The sequence below is a fragment of the Mya arenaria genome, chromosome 10 (genome assembly GCF_026914265.1).
Source record: "Mya arenaria isolate MELC-2E11 chromosome 10, ASM2691426v1".
NCBI classification, from domain to species: domain Eukaryota; kingdom Metazoa; phylum Mollusca; class Bivalvia; order Myida; family Myidae; genus Mya; species Mya arenaria.
The window spans coordinates 34,302,176-34,327,014 of record NC_069131.1 but is presented as its reverse complement, the minus strand read 5'-3'; the positions used below and the strand labels follow the sequence as shown (position 1 = coordinate 34,327,014).

General features: G+C 33.4%; 2 protein-coding genes across 2 annotated transcripts; both read left to right on the top strand.

Annotated features, from left to right (window-relative positions):
* The first annotated feature begins 7,187 nt into the window (after nucleotides 1–7,187).
* LOC128205318 (cell death abnormality protein 1-like) lies at nucleotides 7,188–10,904 on the top strand. Its single transcript, XM_052906851.1, has 2 exons — nucleotides 7,188–7,369; nucleotides 9,694–10,904. Exons 1-2 carry the CDS (start codon nucleotides 7,315–7,317, stop codon nucleotides 10,887–10,889), a joined length of 1,251 nt encoding a protein of 416 aa, XP_052762811.1. The 5' UTR covers nucleotides 7,188–7,314; the 3' UTR covers nucleotides 10,890–10,904.
* LOC128205319 (receptor-type tyrosine-protein phosphatase C-like) lies at nucleotides 10,893–24,569 on the top strand. The gene is made up of 20 exons (XM_052906852.1): nucleotides 10,893–11,616; nucleotides 11,794–11,914; nucleotides 12,040–12,125; nucleotides 12,365–12,511; nucleotides 12,972–13,135; nucleotides 13,309–13,396; nucleotides 13,642–13,706; nucleotides 14,901–14,937; nucleotides 15,083–15,186; nucleotides 15,556–15,681; nucleotides 16,713–16,870; nucleotides 18,028–18,163; nucleotides 18,597–18,728; nucleotides 19,603–19,705; nucleotides 20,774–20,850; nucleotides 21,488–21,607; nucleotides 21,888–22,016; nucleotides 22,206–22,363; nucleotides 22,508–22,643; nucleotides 23,190–24,569. The coding sequence occupies exons 4-20, from the start codon at nucleotides 12,424–12,426 to the stop codon at nucleotides 23,286–23,288; spliced, it is 1,920 nt and encodes a 639-aa protein (XP_052762812.1). The 5' UTR covers nucleotides 10,893–11,616; nucleotides 11,794–11,914; nucleotides 12,040–12,125; nucleotides 12,365–12,423; the 3' UTR covers nucleotides 23,289–24,569.
* The last annotated feature ends 270 nt before the right edge of the window (nucleotides 24,570–24,839 follow it).

Genomic DNA, 24,839 nt, shown 5'->3' with positions numbered 1-24,839 from the left:
ACAATTTTGGATGGAAAATCTCATGACAAACAGTATTTCACGAGTATTTCATTTAGATATATCTACTATTAACTATATAGAAGAGCACTGCTATCAAAATATAAGAGTTTCCAATTGTTGCCATCGCCTTTTACAGCTTTTACTTTTCTTCTGCACCTTTGCTTTTGTTGTGTATTTGTTAAGTCATGTTCATAGACAGTTGGCAAGCAAGGCAAATATTGGTATTCTTCCTTCCCATTTTGATTTGTAAATAAAGTATTTTGTTAAAAATAACAGTAAATTGATTTGATAGCTTTACCTGTTTTACAATAAATCCGTAAAGGCTATAGGTCTGTAGGATAATTAATTTTACCAACTTCTGTGAATGAGAATGTAATAAAATGCCTGAGTTAAGCCAAATTCTTTTGCTTAATATCACATACCAAAAGCCTGTTGTATATTGTTTGTCATTATTTGGAAGGGTAAAACCCTTTTTATGTATACACATGTTAGCACTGGATTGAATTTCATCAAAATTGAGTTTGTTGTTCGGTTAGCGCAGCGGCTAGCGCACTCTCTTCTCACCCAGGCGACCCGGGTTTGATTCCCGGCCTGGGCGCGTGTGAGTTTGGTTAGTGGTCACGAAGCCGGACAAGTGGGTTTTATCCGGGTACTCCGGTTTCCCCCACAACACAATACCAACATCTCGCGCAACATCGTGCCAACGAAAGTGACTTAGTATCGTCACAATCGTTTTAACAGTTATAACGTTAAAACTGAAACTGAGTTTGCAAAATTACTGCCCTATTTTTGTTTTCAGGAATACCATACAATTTTAAATATACATCCATTTTTTAAAATATCTGAATACCAGGAGCGGTATTCCTAAAACGTGTGAAGTCATTTCCTCACTCATGACATTTCCTATGTGATGATAAAATGCCAAACGATAGGTACCAAATTTCATTGACGAGCAGCGGTTTGCTTAGTCTTTTACTTAATAATATATTCAGCTATATAGTTTTTTCCTGTGCTATACAGTCTGATGATTTGTAAATCAATAAATTCTAAGATTTTAAGAATAGACAAGGTACAATAAACCGGGGCTTCACAGGCACTGGTGATCTGGTACAATAGTATGCAACTTGAGACGATGATGCCCTTCATGATCTGCTGCTGCTAATACTAATATTTTATGATATTGTACCGGTTTTAGACAACTCACATTTCAACATGACTACTAAGTTAACAGCTCGTTTGGGGAGTTCAATTTACGTCAGTTAGATGACTGACGCTGCGCTCACTCCGCCTAGTCTTAAGAATTGATTTCATGATATCTAACTAAAACATGAACTATATAAATGACCTCGAATAAAATTTCTCCAGGAAAGAGAACAAAATATAAAATATTTCACATACCTTGAAAAATCAAGTCAATCCACAAAATCAATTTGCACACTTAACGTACACAATGAAATGGCAACGGACACCATTCCAATTTAACATGAACAGAAAACAATTACAATAATACGAAAAAGTAAGGATCCAAAAGCAAGTTACTAAAACTTTAGCTTAGTTTGTAACTCATAGTTAGTGACGTGTTAAAAGAACATGCAATGATATATACTGTTATTATGTTTATTTAATGTAGCTTTATACGTATAAGATTGAATATATGACACACAACCCCGACAATGCTTTCCCAACAAGATGGAATCTCTTTGAAGATGATATAAACCTCTGTTCACATATAAATGTGTACCTTTTTGTCACCTAAGAGAAGAGCATTAAGGGTAAGTACACAGGGGATATCACTAAAAAAAACCTTTCTCTGTGGTGAGTATAAGGGCCATATAAGAAGAAAATAGGAAATCCTTTAAATAGCGTTTCTGACGCATAAGGGCGATTTAATGATATTATTATGTGAAGATCATGATTAAAAGAACTGCAACCAAGCATAAGACGACAGTGATTTGATATCGCCGTGAACCGACGTTGTAAAGCGGGAATAACCTTGCAAGGTGTATGTGAAGTTTAATTTTAAAAGATTGGATAGGTTCCGATTGTTTTTGCTAGTGAAAGGTAGCTCCAAACTCGGATAGTACGTAAACAATGATAAGGGATATGACTGAGTTCGACAAACAGATAGGGGTACGTTTTAGGACATTTTAAGACGATAGCGGTTTTAAGGTTTTGAGGTTGGGTGGGGACTAAGGAATTTAAATAATTAGGTGTAATGCCGTTGTTCATCTAATACAAGTTAACAAGTCTATGTTTATTTCTTCTATATGCAAGGGTGACCCACTTTAACTAAGCCAATAGACTGTGGATGTCACAAAGTATTGTGGCCCCGGCTACAATTCGTGCTGCTTGAATCTGAATCGCCTCGACATTGCTATGTAAATCGGCTCTACAATTGTCCAACACGACGTCAGCATACTCCAAATGCGGCATTATCAAGCTACGTTACAATTTTTCAAGGCAAGAATGGGACAAAACCAATTTAAGGGAACGCAGAATATTTAATATGTAATCTCTGCCAAGATTTGTTGAGAAAATAATTGATATGATATTTCCATCTAACATAATCAGAGAGGCAGAGACCGAGATGTTTATGCGACTAAACCCTTTTTATCTGGAAATTTTGTATAAACAAGGGTTGGTGAATCAATTCATCCCGTTTCCAAGAGAAAATCATTGACTATGTTTTGGAGAGTTGAATGTGACTAGCCATTTCCTTGACCGAGTTGTTAGATTTTGAAGATCAGAATTAATGATAATAGCTGGAACGTCTCGATAACATTATAGAGGCTAGTTTCATCCAGGAAAACGCATTTTTAGCTTCAATGCAAGAAACAATGTCGTTAATGTAGATGAAAAAAGAAGAAGGCAGAGAGTAGAGACTTGGGTACTCCTGACTGTATATCAGCCCAAGATGACGAAGAGTTCGAGACAACGACTTTTTGTCTCAATTTATATAATAGACCCTTATGCCAGCCGCGACCGAAAGCCATTTTAAATGAAGAAGTTATGAACTGTAAAAATGTATATGCATCAAACAAAATGTATACTGAAGATATAAAACAGATCTAAAATAAACTTATTTAGATTATAAACTTACCGATAAATACAAATAAATGCAAAGGCTATTTAGTTCAGAAGAGGTTATAAATGCAGTGTTTGAAATGAAGTCCGATAAAAGTCCGGGTATTGACAGTCTTGTAAATGAATGTATTATAGCCGTGAACTATCATGCACATAAAACTGGTTGTCTTTAGTTTATAAATATAAGGCGCATACACGATGTCTAAGGCTATATAGACAAATTACAAGTAGATGGGAAAGAACTATTTCTAGACTTTCGGAAAGCCTTTGCTATTTTTCATCATGATAGTTCACCGTTATGATTGCTTTCATTCCATGAATGGTCAGTTTTCTGAACTATATACTTCGATAATAAAGCATGCAGTTATAATAATGGGTATAGATCTGAAACGTTTAGCTTAAACCGTGAAATACAACAGGCGTGTCCAGTTTCTGCATTTTTGTATGTTATTGCTACTGAGATTACGGCGCTCTGAATACGTAACGCAAATGATTTAGAATAAGCCGAAATATAAATTAGAAAACAGTAAAAGCACAATTGGCAAATGTGTAAGGGACAATAAAACGGTAAAGATGAAACGAATAATATTTATTGGTGACAGCACTATTGGTGAAATAATTATGATATAAATTGAATCTTACATGATTAAAAAAGATAAAAATGGTCAAATGTCTTACTGACGCACATGAAAATCATATTTAACTGCTTCCTGGATGAATGTGACATTTGCTTCCTAGTATTTACAGCTATAGATAGTATTAACAGTGTAAGTGAAAACATTCCAGACTTCTGTAAGAACGTGTTTGAAGTATGGGTGCAAAATAAAAGTATGTAAAGTAGTAATAAACGCAAAACGTTTGATTGGATAAGAAATCAATTTATATGGGGAAACACACATTTGAAATTTAGCATTAATTTTCTTATTGTATAAAGCCTAGATAGACTCAGGTATTATCATCTTAAACGATATTCTAACTTAAAATGGCTGAGTAGATCAAATAACAGTTCTAGACAACCTTTCCGCTAAACAAAACTGCATAGCGAAGTTAACCACATTTTTATAAGCTGTACCAAATTCCCGAAAACAGATAATGGAATCAGAAGAAACGTTTAAAAAAGGCGGACTTAACAAAAAAAGTCGGGAGCAAATTAATGGAGACTCTTAAAAGCAATGGAATATACCAAAACCTAGCTAAAACAAAATTTGCAAATCCAAAATACATACATATTGGGAAATAGACATCAGCGGTGAAGAACCATCGCGATGGAGGCTGAAATGATCAACCGGGATGTCACTCCTCTTTTTTCAAAGCGCCCGGATGAGATCACAGCCGAATACCATTTCACAATGTTGAAACGTTATAAGAGACACACTGTCATATTACAGTTAGAAGTGTGCTATATAATTTGCGTTTGTATTCATGACAGGTGTTTAGCAACTACAAGATGATTATCTCTATTTATAATTAAACAATTTGCGCAAAATGGATTTACCCAAATTGTTGATATATTGGACATGTTTTACAATGCGTAAATTAATATGGAAAGTATACTTAATTGAACTTCTTCTAAATGTTTATTATTGTTATCAACTTTAAATGAATATTACCTTCGAATAATACTCCGCGTTGACCGTCCTCCCAACAGGCACCGCGTGACACAGGATCATTTCCCGACAGTCCGCAGACATCATGTTCATCTGTTAAACGGCGGAACGTGAGACTCGTGCTTTCTCAGGTGCCGGTGACACAGCTCTCCTCCATACAGCTGAGTGTGCCTTGGTCTCTGGTTCTCTTAGATATAACCAGGTCTCATCTGTCGTGATGACGTTGTTCAGAAAGTCATCTTTTTAGCCGTAGAAACTTCCCCGACTCCTTCACGCGCCTGTCTCTCTCGATGTCGGTTAAAATGCGTGGCACCAAGCGTGCGTGGACCTGCAAAAGCATGAACATCGGCTATCAGAATGATAAAATATGATTTTGTGCTTTTGAACATGATAAAAATAACTGTTTGCGATTTCCTAACTTGGAAGAACAACTTATAAAATGTTAGTGTTCATCAAATTTGCAACAATTTGAATATTCCCCAATCGATCCAGTATTAAACTTTTATTATGCTTCTCTAAATTAGAAATCAGTGAAGACAAGTGAATACTGCTAAATACCTTCCTCATATTAAATTTTGTGGTAAGAATGCTGTGTGCGGTTCCATAGCTGACATTGGCAGCCTCTAACAGCTCCCGTACAGTCATTCTGCAGTCCGCTTGCAGTTTCTCTTTAATTGACAACACGGCTGACGGTCAGATTGTTGACTTCCGTCCACGACCTGCATCATCTTCAAGGGACTTTCGGTCATCGGAAAAGCGTCAATGCCACTTGAATGCATACGTTTCGGATGGTGTTTTCCCTACTTCTTTGCAAAATTTAATGTTTGCGCGAATTTCCAAACCTTCTGGTGACGACATATTTAAATTTATAGCATGCGTGACTGTCATACAGCAGACGCTGTTTATTTAAAAATGTAAATGCTGATTGACGTCATATTTTCAAATGGCGTCGGGCAGACGTCGTCAAACAAAGTCGCGGATTTATTTTAGAACTTCTGCAGCTGATATGTATTTATTAAGTTTTTAAATAAGCATAATTACGATAAAATGTCACCTGGGTCGGTAGCGCGTTACTACGGTTGCATTATATCATGTTGTCTCGCAATATGCTATATTATGCATTCTAATCAAGGCAGTCAATGGAAAAGGGGTTACTCTTTCAAATAGTACCAATTTTAATATGTTGCAAGTAGTATGAAAACAATTATTGGACCAGTCTACATAATTATTGATCAAACCTTGTAAAATTATCATTTACGAAGTTAATTTGGAAACTGGATTTTGATATATATAACTACTGTGAATACAAAAACATAAACCAAAATCCCAGTGTGATGTGTACAAGAATATGTAATTAACACTTATTAACAGTATTAACAGTATTATGAGTATTTATAGTCTATAAATACCTTCTTTACTCATAATACTGTTAATAAATTGTAACTTATTCGAGATATATAATTCATAAATAATTCATAAATATTGATGAAAACATGTTGCCTTTTTATATAAATTGAAAAAAAAAGCTTTCAAATAGAAGGCACTTTACATATTGTTTATGTTTTGATTTGAGATAGAACGCAAAATCACTTAAACGACGGGATTATATTTCATTTGTAAATGCGAATGAACAATTTAACCGTGTGATAAATACGTTTCACCTACATATATAACAGAAATATGTTTGGAAAGCAATATTTCGAAATTATTCTTTCCTAAATGATTATAACGAATCAATATCAGATGATTTTAGGTATCCAGGTTTTAAGATATATATTAAATTGTATTGTTTGATTGAAATCATTACAATTTTGAATGCTTCTTATTTGTCCGAAATGATTTTAAACGCTTCTTTTTGTTCGTGACAGTAACAACAAAGAGAAGTAACGCTGTCTGGAGTTTGAAGTTGGTTGAGGTTGGATTATCGTTCACAAATGTATTTATATACTCATGCGCTACAAATATTGATCCGTAAATATATGTAGCTATAAACCCACTTATCCCAGATGCAGACCTTCGTATTGTTATGTTTGTCATTAACAAAGAATTTTCAAAGACGTGTTATGAGTTTATGATGTTAACTGGGATTAATGGAATGCATACATGTTTACCAAGACGACCTACATAATTTAAACTAAAAATATTAATCTTAAATTATAATTTACCTTGGAATATATTTATAATAAGAGGAAGGAACGTGTATACCAGTTTATATTGAAAAAGTGTATCAGTATTTGTATACAATAGCAATATTTAATACCAACATCACTTGAGTTAATGTAGTATGAGTTCCATAAATCTACACTAAGAACCTTTGTCGATGATAATGTTTAAATATAAGTAAAACCTACTTAACATGTATTCTTTTGAGTAAGTTCGTAACACTTGTAAGCACTTATCTATATTCACTTCCTTATTTGTGCGCCTTTTATCAATGTGCTGTTATGGTTAGACACCATTAAATTATGTTTGAATAATGATTTATGTTAAAATTGTAATGCAGTTGTTAACGTTACAGTGACGTTTTGATGTTGTTATTCAATTGTTATACAAAGCAATGACTGAATTCAAGTGGTGACAAATTAATTAAGTGCTTTTATTGTGTTTCATTTATAACTTCAGCATGGATATTTGCTTCAATATTGTGTTTTTTTATCTGGTATTTGTGCACGCCCAAGGTTAGTATACTTTGTTTTTAATTCCAGTCAGTAATTTCTTTTAACTCTTCTTTTTCGTGTTCCGCAAAGATATATATGTGTTTTAAAACTATTTTGCTTTTTATTTAAACTCATAAAACCTCATGGATCTGTTGTTACAATGACGCCTGAAATGGGCTGAAACTATTAAGTAACAAAATTCATTCCGTTTCGCTGTGTAAATTGTTAGGATATGTATTCATAGTTGTTTACTTTGATGAACTATCATAAAACTGAGATTCTTTTGTCTCCAGCTTTTATAATACTAAACTGTGTGTGTTATCCTCTGTCTTCCCTTTCCCCTTACTTGTTCTATCGGATTCCTTCAAATTTCGAAGAAACCCTGTATTCGATTCGGTAAATCAACTACCACTAATATTTGGGATATAGTGGATAAAATAGAAATATATGACAATAATAAAAATAACCGTATAATTACAAACAAATCGTTATTTTGGCACCATTTTCTAAATGAACATGCAGAAATCTTTTCGGAGGAAAGCTAAGCAACCATTGTTTTTTTGACATTCAGATCATGGGATGGGGCTAGTCGCGTAGAACCTATGGCATGTAACTGTTTAAATCATAGAACGGTGCATGTTCGATTACTTCGGTTGTCAATTCCTCCAACCTGGTCACGGCTAGTCGCGTCAAAACAGTATCAAAAGTTAAATATGATATCGGAATTGTGAAAAAACAAAAACATTTTTTTTTTGTGTTGTGAACAATGTTGTGAACCAGTACAATAGTGTGATAGTTCTCTTAAGAAAGAAATGATGAACTGCATGCGAGCTATAACTGTTGTTTGATTCTCAGACTTCTTTGGTGGGCCCAAAGAGTATAAAATTCATCAAAATGCTAAAACAAATATATTGGCGTTCGTATAATATGCATCTTGGCACTACAGGTATACATTTATATTTCATTCTACTATTGTTTTAATCAAAATCAATTTTTAAACTTAATTAAATGATGTTTAATTCATTGATATATGTCAGTGGTCAATTGGAAGGTTTTCAAGGCACATTAGTTTGATCGAATATACTTAAAAAGCATTGCTACAGTGTGTGTGCGGAAATGTGTAGACTAGTGATATATTACATTTTACACTGTACAAAAAATCGAATAACTCTTCGGCCTGTATCAAGTTGAACGACGAAGTTATTTATGATTTATAGTAATTCTTGATGCTATTATAAACGCAATTTTATGTAGTTTCGGTTAGTCTGTGTAGATGTTGACATTATTAGCATATACATCAGTAAATATACTGATAAATGTATCATGATGGTCAAGGATCATACTCATACAAAGATTGAGAATGTCAACATCAATAAAAAAACAGTGTGGGCGTTTGGAGTTACGTTAAGTGTATACATTTCTAAAACTGACTAGATATGTGGTGATCAGATTTGTTGTATTGATTCTTATCAAACTTTTAGACAACAACTATACAATTATAGTACGAAAGTAAACAGCGGTATATTTTCTATTACGCGTCATTGTATGGCAACCAGTTAAGAAAAAAAAACAAATAAAAAATGATGTAATTATTTTTATAACTGATATAAGTATGTCTTTATTTCTTTATATTTTACTATACTACGAGAAAATTCGTAACATATGTTAACAGTATTATGTTTTAAACCACGAAGTAAGCAATGCGTACATTAATATCCGAGTATGTGCACTATTCTTCAATGTGAACAATCTTATTATGTATATGAGTCTATTCCAACGCAAGAATATGAACACATTTGGTTATTCGGACAATGTTGTTACTCTTAAGATTGCTTAAATTTAAACATGCTCAATCTTGATTTTGTATCTAACCAATATTTTGCTTATCTATCTGTTATATGAACAAAGTTTATTCTTTGACTAAATTTCATGCAACATATTCAAGTGAAAGTCACTGTATTCTTCATATTTGATATGATTCGCCAGGAAACTCCATGTCATTACATAATAGGAATTGATAAGCATAAAAATCAACCATTTAATGATGAATTTATGAAATGTATATTTTGTGAAAAACAACGTGAAATGCAAAATGATTTAAATGTCATGTGAATGACAAATTAAAAGTTTAAATATTCTGTTTTGCCCTTATCCTTTGTAAATCTGATAGCTTTCTCTAATAGTTTTTAGTGTGTTTTTAACGTTAAATGATTAAATTATATAATTTAATCGGTACTAACATCATGTGATTGGACACAAGCTCACGTGACATGACTCAGCGGTATAATCAGTCCGAACATTTTATTTTATATGTAGGATAATTCCTTATATTGCTATTTTTCTAGTTTGCGCAGAAATTCCAAGCGAGTGTACGGGCTGTGGTTGCTGTGTACCCCGTCTATATACATGTGATCAAAACGATAACTGCTATAATGGATGCCTAGATGGATATTGGGGTAATAGGTGTTATAACAAATGTCTATACCGCAACTGTATAAAATGTGATCGTTATAACTGCTATCAGTGTAAAACAGGTTTTTATGACAAAAAGTGTGAATCCTCATGTGGATATCAGTGTAAAACGTGTAACCGTTGGAATGGTTGTACAGAATGTAACACGGGGTATTATGGTTCTAGGTGTGAAAAGCATTGCGGAGACTATTGTGCAAGTTGTGATAAACAAATTGGATGTACTGTATGCGAAGCTGGATATTATTCCAACAACGGATTGTGCCGCCAATGCTATTATAAAAGCATTGGATGCACATGTACAGAATACAAAAATTGCATTGATTGTATGGTTGGGTATTTCCCGAATAAAGAACAATGTTTACGATGTCCAAATACCTGTACATCGTGCACTAGTTCTACACAGTGCACTTCCTGTTCGGACGGTCGATTTGGAAGTATGTGTCAATATCAATGTGCAGAAACATGCATACACGGTAGTTGCTTTTCAAAGTACGCTACTTGTCAGTGCAATTGGTATTATACTGGGGACACATGTGATCAGTGTTCCTCGGGATATTATGGTCATGAATGCATGCAGGCGTGTTCAGAAGGTTGCTCCTCTGATACCTGCTCGCAGAATGACGGATCTTGCACATGCAAAGATGGATGGAAGGGTGTTAAATGTGACAGGTGTGCTGATCGATATTTTGGAAACAAGTGCGATATGAAATGCAAAAGAAACTGTGATTCGTGTAATGGATTGTACAATTGCGAGGTTTGTAACTTGGGTAATTATGGAAGTTATTGTCAACACAGTTGCGGCAAAGGTTGTACTGAAAATCAATGCGAAAAGCGGACAGGAAATTGCTCCTGTATAAATGAGTATTTCAAATCAACAAACACACCGCATTGTAATGAATGTGTTACCGGCAGATACGGTCAGGCGTGTGAGCAAACCTGTTCTAATGGGTGTTATACGTGTGAAAACGAGACTTACTGTTCTTCCTGCCATGACGGGCACTTTGGTATATCCTGCCAAATGCTTTGTCCTGATGGGTGCCAAGAGAATAATTGCAAAAAGAATGATTGATCGTGTTTATTTTGCAAGCCTGGATATTTCGGAGATTATTGTAACAATTCTTGCCCAGATTCCTGCCAATCGTGTGACCACTACGGTAAATGTTCAGCCTGCAGACCTGGATTTTCAAACACACAAAAACAGTGTACATGTAGAAAAGACATTTGCTTCAATTCGTCACATTGCGACTCATGCACAAATGCATCCTATTTTGCAAATAAAAATGAATGTTGTTCGTGCAATCTTAATAAGTGTGTTTCATGTACAAAGGCGTTTGATAGCATTATTTGCCAACTGTGCGAAAGTGGATATTTTCCCAACAAAAATGGACAATGTGAAACGTGCAAATTACGATGCGCCGAAAACAAATGCGATTCATCTTCGGGCAGATGTATTCAAGGATGCAGTAATGGATACTGGAATCCAACATGTGACAAAGAGTGTGAAGAAGAATGTTTATCTTGCAATCAAACAGATGGATCGTGTACCCAATGCAAGAACAATGCAAAATATGGACCTAATTGTAGAAAAGAATGTAGCAATACCTGTAAAAAATTAATATGTGACATAACTGGAAATTGTACAAATGGATGCATTACAAATACATTTGGAAAGAAATGTGAAAACACGTGCGATGATTATTGTTTACCAAAAGTCAACGAAACGCTTTGTTCTGAACACACTGGAATTTGTTTATACGGCTGTCAAACTGGATACAAAGGAAGATTTTGTCCTAAAGGTAAAACAGGTTTTATTTGCAACTACAATGTAAATTGACTATAGAATATTTGTTCACGCCTTTTCTGATTTCTGGAAAATTTAAGAGTTAAATGTTCTTGCCAAAATATAATTAATATGTGTTGCATTTTATATTATGCACGGTTTATTTTTCATCGTATTCTTGAAATGCCCGTAGTTATTGAAACAGAAGCGGACGCACAAACATCTTCAAGAGCAGCCCTTGGTGGCGGTATTGGCGGAGGAGCTGTAGCTCTTGCTGCCATTCTGGTTGTTGGACTGATTTTGTTTCGACGAAGGTAATAAAGTGACTATATACGTCTGCCTTCAGCGAAGAAATTGACATGCATTTAAATGATCACACTGTTTATTTCATTTAGATAATTGTAATCTTCAAACTAAATTGAATCCAATGCCTTTTCAGAAAGGTCAATTTGAGAAATCAAAGAAAAACACCTGAAACAGAACCTGAGAACTTATCTGCTTTGTACGCAACGGTGAACAGAGGAAGTACGTATGCGTTATGTATAGCGTGTTGATGATGTATGTTGTATATTCATAGCAATATTCTGATGGATGTGTATCAAATTTGTAACTAAATGTAAAAGTTCCTAAATTTTACCCAACTGGGAGAAAAATCATGTTCTTCCTTGTGCATTTAGTAAAATGTTTTACCGAAAGGACTACTGGATGTTGACTACCTTAAAAGGAAGGCCTTTTTAATATATTAAACTTTTACGTGTATATAGGACCTTCCCAAGCAGATTATGCCAATGAAGACACCGATAATCTTCACTCTGTCACCATCATGGAAAACACCAGTTACCAGATTTCACCACAGCAGAACTATGAGAAGGAAGATATGTCTATTTTGACGGAGGACAATCTTGAAATTGGTTAGTTATCATAATCGTAATATAAATACTTTTCATCATATTCTTTCCGGTGGTTTTAAAAGATTAATTAGATAAATGAAATTGATTTTTATTGTATCAAACAGTAAAAATATCATTTTGATATATTTTCACTGTTTTGAAATTCATCAACACTCTCAATTCCAAATCAAACGTCAGCGCGTTCAGGGCTGGCACACAATTTCAACGATGTAATATATGAAATGACCTAACATGCGCATACAAATTGCCGCGTTTTTCTAAAAAGGTTTAATTTTAATTTATTTTTTAAATCCTATTTTAAGCTTATAATATAATGCAAAATTATTGTTTTCAATTTTTGTCACTCGTAATATAATAATTAGTACTCGCTAAAACAGATAACGATCTTACACTGGAACAAACAATTATCCTCTATTTATGTTGACATAAATACTTTCTACTTGAGTGAACGTATTTTTAGATGACGAAGATTTTTGTGCACGGGAATTCACAAACATGTTCGAGGAAAAAGGAGGTGTTTATTACAACAACGCAAGAGAAATCAGCAAATTAAAACTGACTGTAGCCGATTTACCTGAATATGTACAAAACCTATCGGTAAAGGGTCTAGAAGAAGAGTTTCAGGTACCGTACACTGCCTTGACGTATAACTCTTTGTTTCTTGGTCGTGTTTTATGGTTCAGGTAATACAGTCAGTTTAATTGTAGGTACACATTCCGGTAAACATTTACTTATTCAATTTTGAACATGATTACTGTTTAAATTTTTAAAGTGTTTTTGTGTGTGTGTGTTTTCAGAATGTACCGTACGGTCTCGTGAAACCCTATGAAGTTTCACAAATTAAGCTAAACATGCACAGAAACCGATACAAAGGAATTTATCCGTGTAAGATACATTTCCCTTCTTTTTGAATCAGGATACTTTTCTAAGATGTGTACGATTGTATAAGTGTTACAATAGTTTGTTTCCGAATCATCTCTGTATGTTTCAGGCGTTCATAACTGCGATTGTTTTCTTTTTTCTTTTCTTGTTCATTTTCCAATATGTTTGACTTGTTTTTTCGTTATTGAGCACGATTGAGCAACAATGGCCTGAAGTGTACTTAATTGCATCATAAATGTCAATTTTAGATGATGATACGCGTGTTGTAGTACATGGAGGAGACACAGACTATATCAATGCAAGCTATATAGACGTAAGTCCAGAGAAAGCAAAACGTATTATTATTATTATTATTATTATTATTATTATTATTATTATTATTAGTAGTAGTAGTAGTAGTAGTAGCAGTAGTAGTAGTAGTAGTAGTAGTAGTAGTAGTAGTAGTAGTAGTAGTAGTAGTAGTAGTAGTAGTAGTAGTAGTAGTAGTAGTAGTAGTAGTAGTAGTAGTAGTAGTAGTAGTAGTTGTAGTAGTAGAAGTAGTAGTAGTAGTAGAAGTAGTAGTAGTAGTAGTAGTAGTAGTAGTAGTAGTAGTAGTAGTAGTAGAAGTAGTAGTAGTAGTAGTAGTAGTAGTAGTAGTAGTAGTAGTAGTAGTTGTAGTAGTAGTAGTAGTAGTAATAGTAGTAGTAGTAGTAGTAGTAGTAGTAGTAGTAGTAGTAGTAGTAGTAGTAGTAGTAGTAGTAGTAGTTATAGTAGTAGTAGTAGTAGTAGTAGTAGTAGTAGTAGTAGTAGTAGTAGTAGTAGTAGTAGTAGTAGTAGTAGTAGTAGTAGTAGTAAAAGTAGTAGTAGTAGTAGTAGAAGTAGTGTAGTAGTAGTTGTAGTAGTAGTAGTAGTAGTAGTAGTAGTAGTAGTAGTAGTAGTAGTAGTAGTAGTAGTAGTAGTAGTAGTAGTAGTAGTAGTAGTAGTAGTAGTAGTCGTAGTAGAAGTAGTAGTAGTAGTAGTAGTAGTAGTAGTAGTAGTAGTAGTAGTAGTAGTAGTAGTAGTAGTAGTAGTAGTAGTAGTAGTAGTAGTAGTAGTAGTAGTAGTAGTAGTAGTAGTAGTAGTAGTAGTAGTAGTAGTAGTAGAAATAGTAGTAGCAATAGTAGTAGAAGTAGTAGTAGAAGTAGTAATAGTACTTGTAGTTGTAGTAGTAGTAGTAGTAGTAGTAGTAGTAGTAGTAGTAGTAGTAGTAGTAGTAGTAGTAGTGGTAGTGGTAGTGGTAGTTGTAGTAATACAGATATAGTAGAAGTAGTTGTATTGCAATTGTGTCTACTCTTCTTGTTAAAATGATATTGGATTGCATTTACAGCTGCATAATTTAAAAGTCCATTCGTATAAACGTAATAATTTAAGCCATCGCTGTTTCTGATTACAAACGTAATATTTGAACTCTTGGCATTTGTGAATACAAATTGAAAATACATTAAATCGAATAACCGTAGGCATAATTAACACAAATTCTTTTTTTCAGGGTTTCAGGAAACGAAATGCATACATAGCTGCTTTAGGTAATATGATGCATGTATTTAGCGTTTGTTTTATAATAATATTAGCTCCTTTGAAACAAATAAACATAAATGTTCTTTTTAAAACACTTTCAAAAATATTATATAATAATGTAAACGTATATGGTAAATAGTATGAACTATTAAGGTCCAATGGCTAAGCAGCTGGGCGATTTCGGCCAATTCTGGCGAATGGTCTGGCAACAGAAAGTGGAGAAGATTGTCATGGTGACAAACTTCGTAGAGGGTGAGGTAAGGCGGTTTTCAAATGACAAGTGTATGACCTTCTATGATAAAGAGTGTTGTTGCTTTGTGCTGAATGGACAAGAAGTGAAAATGATACATATATAGTTATAACTACAACGAGGATTAAAGCAACAACAGTATAATTTGACATTTTGGTATTTTATTATGAATACCATCAACATTATTGAGTAGGAATATCATGTTCTATTGGGATTGAGAATATTGAAAAAGAGGGGAATGATTTTGAAAAATCATATACTTTCACTTTTACCTCTCTGGCATTAGAGTGCCGTTGACATAACGTATAATTATAATACTGAAGTGCAACGTTATGTCAATATAGTTAATAATCAGTTAATGTTCTTTTCTTTGCAGAAAACCAAATGTGAGCAATATTGGCCAGATCATGGTCAGAGAAAACTATATGGCGATATAGAAGTCGTGTGCAAGGTTGAACGACTGTACGCAGATTTCATTTGGAGACAGTTAACGTTATCCAAGGTAAAGTTTAATTTACTTGGACACCGCCAGTAGTTTGAGTATAAACGTGAACATAGGTTGATGGAGTTTGTGCAGCTACGCTTATTAATAATCAAATAATCCAATTCTGATTAATATTACCATAACCTATACGTGATACAAATGACTACACAACCAGTGACTTGGAGTACTATAGCGCATCGTCGGATTCGCACAACTGACCCATTTCATGACACTCCATCCTTCACCTGTAAATCAGTTATCAGTACTGAGTACTCAAAGTTTTCAAGTACTCCCCCCAAAAGCTCAGCGTCAGGTAAAGGATATATATCATATTTATTGTCTTTAGGAGGAGGCGGTCTAGGTTTCAACATGTGGCTTCCAGCGTGCAAAGCCTCCACTATACATCTTAATATTAAAGAAACTTAGGCAGAAGAAGCTCAGACAAAAATGGATTTAATAAATAGATTCTAAAGTTAAGATGTCATCACTTATTGTACGTGGAAGTTTCTCCCTTAAAATATGGTAAGTATGTGCACTTAAGGTATTACGGGATCAAACAAGCGCTTTAATGACTTCCTTAAAGGTTGATATTTCTTTGTAAGTACTTGAATATATTTCAATCACAAATCTGCGTTTTGACTGATTTCTTTGCCAAATTGGCTTTTTTATTTTCTTATTAGTTAAGAAAACAAACTTAAATAAAACAGTAGTGCAAACATGATAGTCAGTAATAAGCAAAGTACGAAATGCAAAAAAACAAAACAACAACAACAACAAAAACAATCATTAAATGCAATATCCATTTTAATATAATTTACATTTGTAGAGATTTTTAATCTTAAATATAATACTTTTACATTGCGCTTTCGTATCATTTATCGTATGAAAAGGAACTCGAATTATGTACAAATGTAATATGTATTTAGTTGCATTCTTTCCTCGACCTACTATGTGTTCAACAAAGACAAACTTGTCTTCTTTTAAGAAAAGTTACATGAAAAACGAATTTCAGTGTGCATTGTTTATATTTATGTTTCATTTCAAATCAGGGTAAACACAATTTCGAAGAAAGAAATCTGCACCACCTTCAGTTCACAGCGTGGCCAGACAAGGACATTCCTGATGACGTCACATCAATCATAGAGCTAAGACAGAAAGTGAACGCCTTGCCGAGTACGTTTAATGGACCAGTGATAGTGCATTGCAGGTAGGGTGTCAAGATGTGGTTTAGCTTATTTCACCGTTCATCCTTTAGCTTCAACGATTGATGAAATAAATGCATGTTTGGAAATCAATTTAAAGCATTTTAGATCGAAATAAAACACAAAATGAGAAGCGATTCATATGAGATTCTTGATTGATTTTGCAGTGCATATAGTTTAAAAAACAACAGGCTTTTGTAAAAGACAATAAAATAACAATCAGATAGCATTCGCTTGGAAATGTGTATTTCAATTTGATGTATACTAAAATAAACAAGAAAAATGTTTGGTGCTAGGTTTCAAATACGCCGCAATGATTTGGCTATCAATACACTTCTAATTGGACCGTTTTTTTCTGTTATTAATAACCGGATCGTTCGATAACGTAATCTCCTAAAACTATTCCATAAGCAATATATATATATATATATATATATATATATAAGTTAAAAGTTAATATTGCATTATCTTTTACATTGATACTATTTTCTCATCGTATCGGTATTGAAACTACAAAACGGTATGACATTTCGCAATTAGCAAAATAAATCAGCAGACATACTGTAAGCCATATTCTTATAACGAGGAGTGTCCCAGCAACCTTGATCTGACATTAAACATTTCCGGGGATCGATGCAACCACTACTGCACAACACTACCAAATGACATGTGCATTTATGAACTAAGATTGATAACGTCTTAAACGTATGTAGTTAAAACGTATCCTTAAACTATTTGATATAAAACCGTAATCAAAGTCGTACATTTGCATTCCGGGTCACCGGCCACCGTATAAAACACCGGATATAAAAGTCACCGGCCTTACCTTAGCATAGTTTGTCATACAAAAGTATAAAAAGCATTATCATGTCTGTGAATAAAATTGCTTTCCCTCATGAAAATAATTTACTTATCACATCATATTAGTCTGAGAGTCTGAGTGTATTGAGTATGATGACGCCAGAAAAAGTGATACAGATACATTCTAAGATACACAGGTACACTATCGTAGACTGTCAAAAAAGTATTAAATTAAACATATTGAAAATTATGGTATTTGCAAATCAAACTAAACTTAATATAATTGAGTAAAAGAATGCATGTTTTATGCTCTCTTCTTGGCAGACACAATAGAAAGTCATTGAGCTTTATATGTCTTCAGTGCCGGCGTAGGAAGAACAGGAACCTACATAGCTCTGGACATTCTGACCAAAGTGGGTGAAACAGAAGGAGCAATAGATATCCCGGGATGTGTTTTCAACATGAGACAGAACAGACCCAGCATGATTCAGACTTTGGTTAGATGTTTGCTAATGTATATGTTGTATAAGATTATTAAATGAATAGGCGCAAAAAGGCGTGGTCCGTTAATAGATAAGCGCAGTAGGGCAGCGTTCGATATTCATTGGTTTCACGGAATAAATTCTAAAGTACTATTTTATAATGAGAAGGTAAAAAGTGCGATTGTGTCCATATAAATGAAATTTATGCATTTATAGGACAAAAGAAAGATTGAATACTTTCTTTTATATTTTATTCCTTGCTAGTTATTTGTTTCTTTCAATCATTACCAATTTGATTAAATGTTTACATCTTATTTTTATGCCAAATGCAGTTCAAGGAAGTGTAGCATTAATGCATACTATAAAGTATTCCAGCAGTACGCCCGAAAGTAACTAAAGCATACACTAAAACCACTGTTTATCTAATAACTATGATTTCTACTTTCAGAGTCAATACAAGTATCTACACGAAGCTTTGGTCCATTCATTGGCACTTGATTGCTCGTTGATAAAAAGAGAACACTTCCATGAATATATGAATATGATGTCCAGCAAACAGGAGATACAGAAGCAGTTTGAGGTAGGAGTGTTACTTAAGGTATCAAAGGTTATAGTGAATCAAATGTTAATGAAAATTAATGTAAACACCGTTAATCCAAAGTCGTCGGGACCTAGATAAACGATATCCGTCTAACGATAATCCGGATTATCACTTTTCCGACAATGACAGCGTTCGTAAATCATTGGTGACGTAAAATATGTAGTGGTAAATATTGCAATGTCGGCTACACATTATCAACATTTTTTATGAATGTTTGTTTTCAGTATACAGTTATGTCGAATTATTGTAAAAGAACGCCAAACGTTTTTTTTTTTTTTTACTTTTTATTAAAAGACGTTATGAACTTATCGCCGGATAGTTCGACAGCGAGTCGAGAGAGTAATGTGGCGATTGCATTCGATAAGATAAATATTTTAAATCATATTAAGACCGTGTAAACCAACGATTATAAACAAACATCACTCATCCAAGATAAGTCGCTCATTATCTGACATCGACGTATGTTACATACCAGTGCTCAATGCAATTCTTTAGTATTACCTTACTATGCTACATTATCACCGCAGGCCGAAGCACACATGCTATCCCAGTATCTTGTGAAACTATGAGATGACCGACAGGCTCCATTCAAGATTTCAGTTTACGAAAGATAATTGATATAAACTTAGGACAGTAGTTTTGACTTTAAAAGAGCGAAAAATTCGGTTAATTGATCAAATTTTTAATAAAAAAATAAGATAAAAATCGGGACCAATAAAAATTAAGAAACAAAGATAAATTCGGATAAACGGTGTTCGGATTAACGGTGTTTTAATGTTTAATGTAACTACTTCGTATCAAAATTTACATTAATATTATGCATATATAATGTTGTGTTCTGATTATTCGTTAGAAAATGCAGTTGAATCAAGAGCGAAAGTCAGAACAGGAACTGCAGGCTATGGAAAGAAATCGGCTTCTGACAAAAAAGAACAGAAAATACGCAGACATACCAGGTACCACTATTTTTATTGCAAAAGTGCAGCATTCGTTAAATGGTTTAGATATATAAATGGCATTTATCTCAAAATCGCCTATTTAGACGAATAAACATGTTATAAACATATATGCATACACTAAATAACAAAATATGACAGGTTAGTTTCTCTTCAGGTATTAAGAGATTTTGAGGCAATAATTTTAAAAGATTAAAATTAAGTAAGTAAGTAACGTTAAATGTGCTTTATACAGACATGATCATACAAATACATATAAATGGCCTCACTAGATAACAATAATAACACCCGGACCAAAGGAAAAATCACCAAGTTTAAACACTTAAACACTGGCTGATTGTGTAAAAGTAGTTGAACATACTGGAATTCAAAAACAAAAACTATATCATATAATTCATTTTCTATATATTTTATGTTCGATTTGTATAGGCAAAATGATTTAGAATCCATAATCTGATTAAACATATGTATTGTAATGCTATTTTGTACCCTAAGAATGCAGCTACAATGAATGAGCATTTGCTTTAGGGTACATTGGCATTAAATGCCTGAGTTAATTTGATTTGGTTTTAGGGTTATTGAGAATTTAATTATTAACATCTAATGGACATTTCAGTACAAAATAAGTTTCATTCTCGAATTGTATTATTTCACATAAACACAATCTTTACCAAGTAGCCATATCGCGCCAGACGGTTTTGTAACCCCATTTCCAATTTATTATATCCTAGCCATGTATATTATTTTTCTTCAATTAGCGCCAAATTCTCCAAATTGTGTCTCACAAATAGAAACCATATCCTCATCCCGTATTTTCGCAAAACTCGGTTATCGTTAGTCCAGCCACATGCATTTAACTGTGCTAATATTATATTACGTCTGCCATATTTTCAAAAGGCCGGTACCCGTCCTCATGACCGTTGGTAACATATTTCCTTTGATTTTGATTTGCCACCTGTTTCAGTGTCGGAGGTGTCTGCTGTTGCAAAGGGCCCTCTTCTGTCAACTTGAAAATCCCGTCCTTTGAAGTGGTTTTTGTTAACATGATCTTAGTGTTGTGTATTTTAGGTGATTCCAACAGACCACGACTTTATCTGTTTTTGAAACCAGGCGAATCTGATTACATCAATGCGATATACATCAACGTAAGTAAGTATGTAGGATGATTATTCAATCATAAATTCTGCCTCAATCTTAACAACAGACGTACGAGAATAATCAGGAATTTCAGTTAATTAATGACTATCACACATGAAATTGAAATTGTAACTTGCAAAATCCAACAATATTAACAAAAACAAATTTGCAAATTCAAACAAATTTTGTATCATAAAAGACACATAAAAATAAAACATAAAATAACTTTAGATATTAAGAATATGATTAGTGATATGAGTCTGTTTGCTTTATCACGGAAATACAGTATCTAACTGAAATAGTAACACTGACAAACGCTTTTATTGAAGTTGTTGATCTTACGATAGTTTGCCGTACGCATGTTCAAATGATAGCTCTAAAAGTATTTGGATTGAAATGATAGCTCTATAAGTCTGCATACAATTTGTTGACTTGCTGAAACGAAGTTTCCATTACATTCAGTAAATGGACTAATCATTTTTAAAATAAATATACAATGTACACTACAGGGAGAACGTAAAGAAAAAAAATGTTATAATACTCTTTAAAAAGGCCTAACGTTAATGCCTAACATACGCTAAACGAGAGCGACAAAACTCCCTTATTACTATTAATACATTTCTGTCACTTTAAATCACTTTTCAGAGTTTCAAAACAAAAGACCGCTTTTTGGTTGCACAAACACCTCTGGCTGACACAGTTTCCGATTTCGTTGCACTTGCTGTTCAAGAAAACTGTTCCTGTATTGTTAGTATGGAGGCACAGGTGTTGTTTTTGTTATTATCTTGTTCATACAACAAATAATGTAGCAATTATGAAAGTACGATATTACACGTATATAGCGATATATAGCTAGTGTTAAGTTATACTCTTCATTATTTAGCTATGTCTATGTAGAAGCACTTATTATTATTTCAATACTTGTTCATTTCGATAAAGCCTAAAACATAATAAATGCGGTATCGAGTTGCCAGTTATGTAAAATCCTCTGTATATTATTCAGATGAAGAAACTGGTTTCCTGTAACTTATATTGTTTAATGCAGGGGATTGGGTTATATGTTCCTGGTGACAACCTATCAATGAAGAAAGGTGTGATTTCCATACGGTCTGCCAGAGATCAAAATTCAAGACACTTTGTTAAAAGAAAGCTGCATTTTGAACCCGACGAAAAGGTTCGATTTAAGGCTGTATGATTATTATTGAAAACACAGCAAATGCTAATTTCTCTTTTGTTTTAAAGTTGAAATTTTAAAAGTTTCTTATTGTTCATATGGAAATAAATATGTGATTTCTAGTATGAAATAAGCCAAAACAACAACAACAACAACAACAACAACATTAGTATTTTCGTTGGGTTTTAGGCCAAGCCAGAGATGAGAATACCACACTATGAATATTTGGACTGGGATAGAAATGACGATACTCCAAAGTCGGCAGAACATTTTGTTGCCTTCATCAAAGAGGTTGAAGACGCATCCAAATCATCTCACTTGAACGGACCGATATTGGTGCATTGTATGTACGTACACCCTTTTATTAGCAAAGTCGCCTTCAGATTTTGTCTTAGTGTTAATATTAAAAATACCTTTGATATCACAAGAAAATAACTAATTAATACGGTCGTAGATACCAATATTTACCTGACATAATATCATTGTGACAGGAACGGCGCTGGTAAGAGCGGACTTTTATGTGTTGTCTCGACATTACTTGAAACACTGAGTCTAGATAATGAAGTCAGTGTGGTCAATGCGGTGAGGAAAGTCAGAGCAAGACGACCGCTTTCCATTCCAAATAAGGTAAATATAAAACTACTTTCTCAACCAAATAATTTTATATAATTTATGCTTGGTATTATTTTTGCACCACAATGGCACAATGGAAACCACGATGACTAACCAGTAGTAATTTTAACGATAAGCCTGTAGAGAGGCGCCAAGTTCAAAACCTAACATACACTGAACGAGAAACACATTGAATAACAACTGCTTCTTTAATACGAATGTCCATGAATGATATTTATATTTATTGCACACGAATAAATTTTAATAGTTTGTATCGGTTGACGTTATGAGTCCATCATATGTTTTTTTGTTAAACTTCTTAATATTTGTTCATTTGTTTTCAAGGTCGACATATTTGGTAGTGTAATTGCCAAGTTGGCATTCAGATTGCATAATGAAATAAGTAACGTTGCTATTGTTTCGCCTAGATTGTATCCTATTTATGACGTTGTTTATGTTATCGATTCGCATATTTAAATTGGAAGTTTTCGTCTTTTTTATATTTTTAAAACTGTGTATCCATAATGATCATTGTTTTTGCATACAGGTTTTATTTTTCAGGAACAGTTTTTCTTTTGCTACGAGTGTGTTCTCCAATCCTTGAATACAACAGATGACGCTGTGTACTACAACACAAGTGCGAATATCAAGAGGAAGTAAACACGACTGACCATTGTGATACAAGACGTCGATGTGTTGCCCTTTTCAAGAACACATGAATATTAACATCATGGATAGATATGTAATCTTCAGCTTCATTACGTATAATTTGCTATGTTGACTTATGTAAACGTAAAATGATTGCAGTTCTGCATCACCGTAATCACATAATTCACAAAACGCTAGTGTTTATATGTATATCTAAACATTGTTTTTTGACTGTCATTGTAAACATTTGCATACTTACTGCACTCATTATTTGAGTCATACTGTAGTGTATTGTATTTGATCGAAACGAGATCCCATAGGAGAGGCATAAATGCAAACTTATCGCGCAATAGGTAACATTTGATAAGATTCAGCGACATTCAATGTGCACGTGGGGTATACTTTCAGTCGTTAAGTTGATGTAAGAACGCAGTTAGTGCTGCTTTAATGATTAATGAACGCATTGTACATTATCATTGTCATTACATATGTGTTGCATTATGCCGGATGTAGAAGGTACTTTGAATACACAATGAATGAGAAACGTTTACAAAGACGTCATACAATTAAACATTTTTTATTTCATTTTTATAAAAAAAAATGTTGTATTTTAACGAGCCATTAAGTATTTTAAATGTTTTTGGCGTTGATAAGGTTTTCATTGACAAAATGTTTTGTACGAGAAGATTTGCACGTAACATTATATTTTATTAAATATTTAAGCATTTGCATAACTGCATATATATATTTTTTTATATAAGTTATATTTTTATTTAAAAATAGTTTTCTGATAGTATTCTATGTTTTCTACCAACTTGCATTGGCTTCAAATAATATGTATACTATAAAACAGTTGATTTATGAATAAATGTGTTATCATTTATCAAAAGGCAAAACGTGGAATGGTCAACATGTCCAATGGTACAAAAACATCATGTCTCACTCAAACTTATATGACATGAATATTAAAGTGTAAGGATGAATCTGAAAACAGGAGTATTGTCTGTTTACTTTATTTACGTTTGTTTTTTTACATTGTATTAAAGCATTATATGTATTGAAATGTTTTTATAATGCTCCAAATTGACCTTATTCAAAAAAATATGTTGTATATATTTTTATAACGAATAAAACATATTCTTCTATGTGACTGGTTGGATCAAGATCATTTGTCTATGACGTAATAACACACTTCCTGAGGTTCAAAGATTAGCTTGAAGCAAGTAAAGACAAACATAAAAAAACGGGAAGTGAATAAATATGTTCTTGATACAATACATTGCCTGATTTTAAATAGATAAAGCTGTATACACCATTCTAACTATATCATATGTGATCATGTTATAAATAAATGTATTCTTAAAAAATAGACGAATAAGCATGTTTGTCGGTCCACTGCTAATATATATTATTATGTCGATTTATCATTAAGTTATACAACACGTTAATTATTACATAGTACAAAACCGAAGCCCTCATAATTGAAGGCACACACCTGTTTGAAAACACTCCTGTGCAATCTTATTAACCCTGTTTGTGGGTGCCGTAACGACTACTTATTTC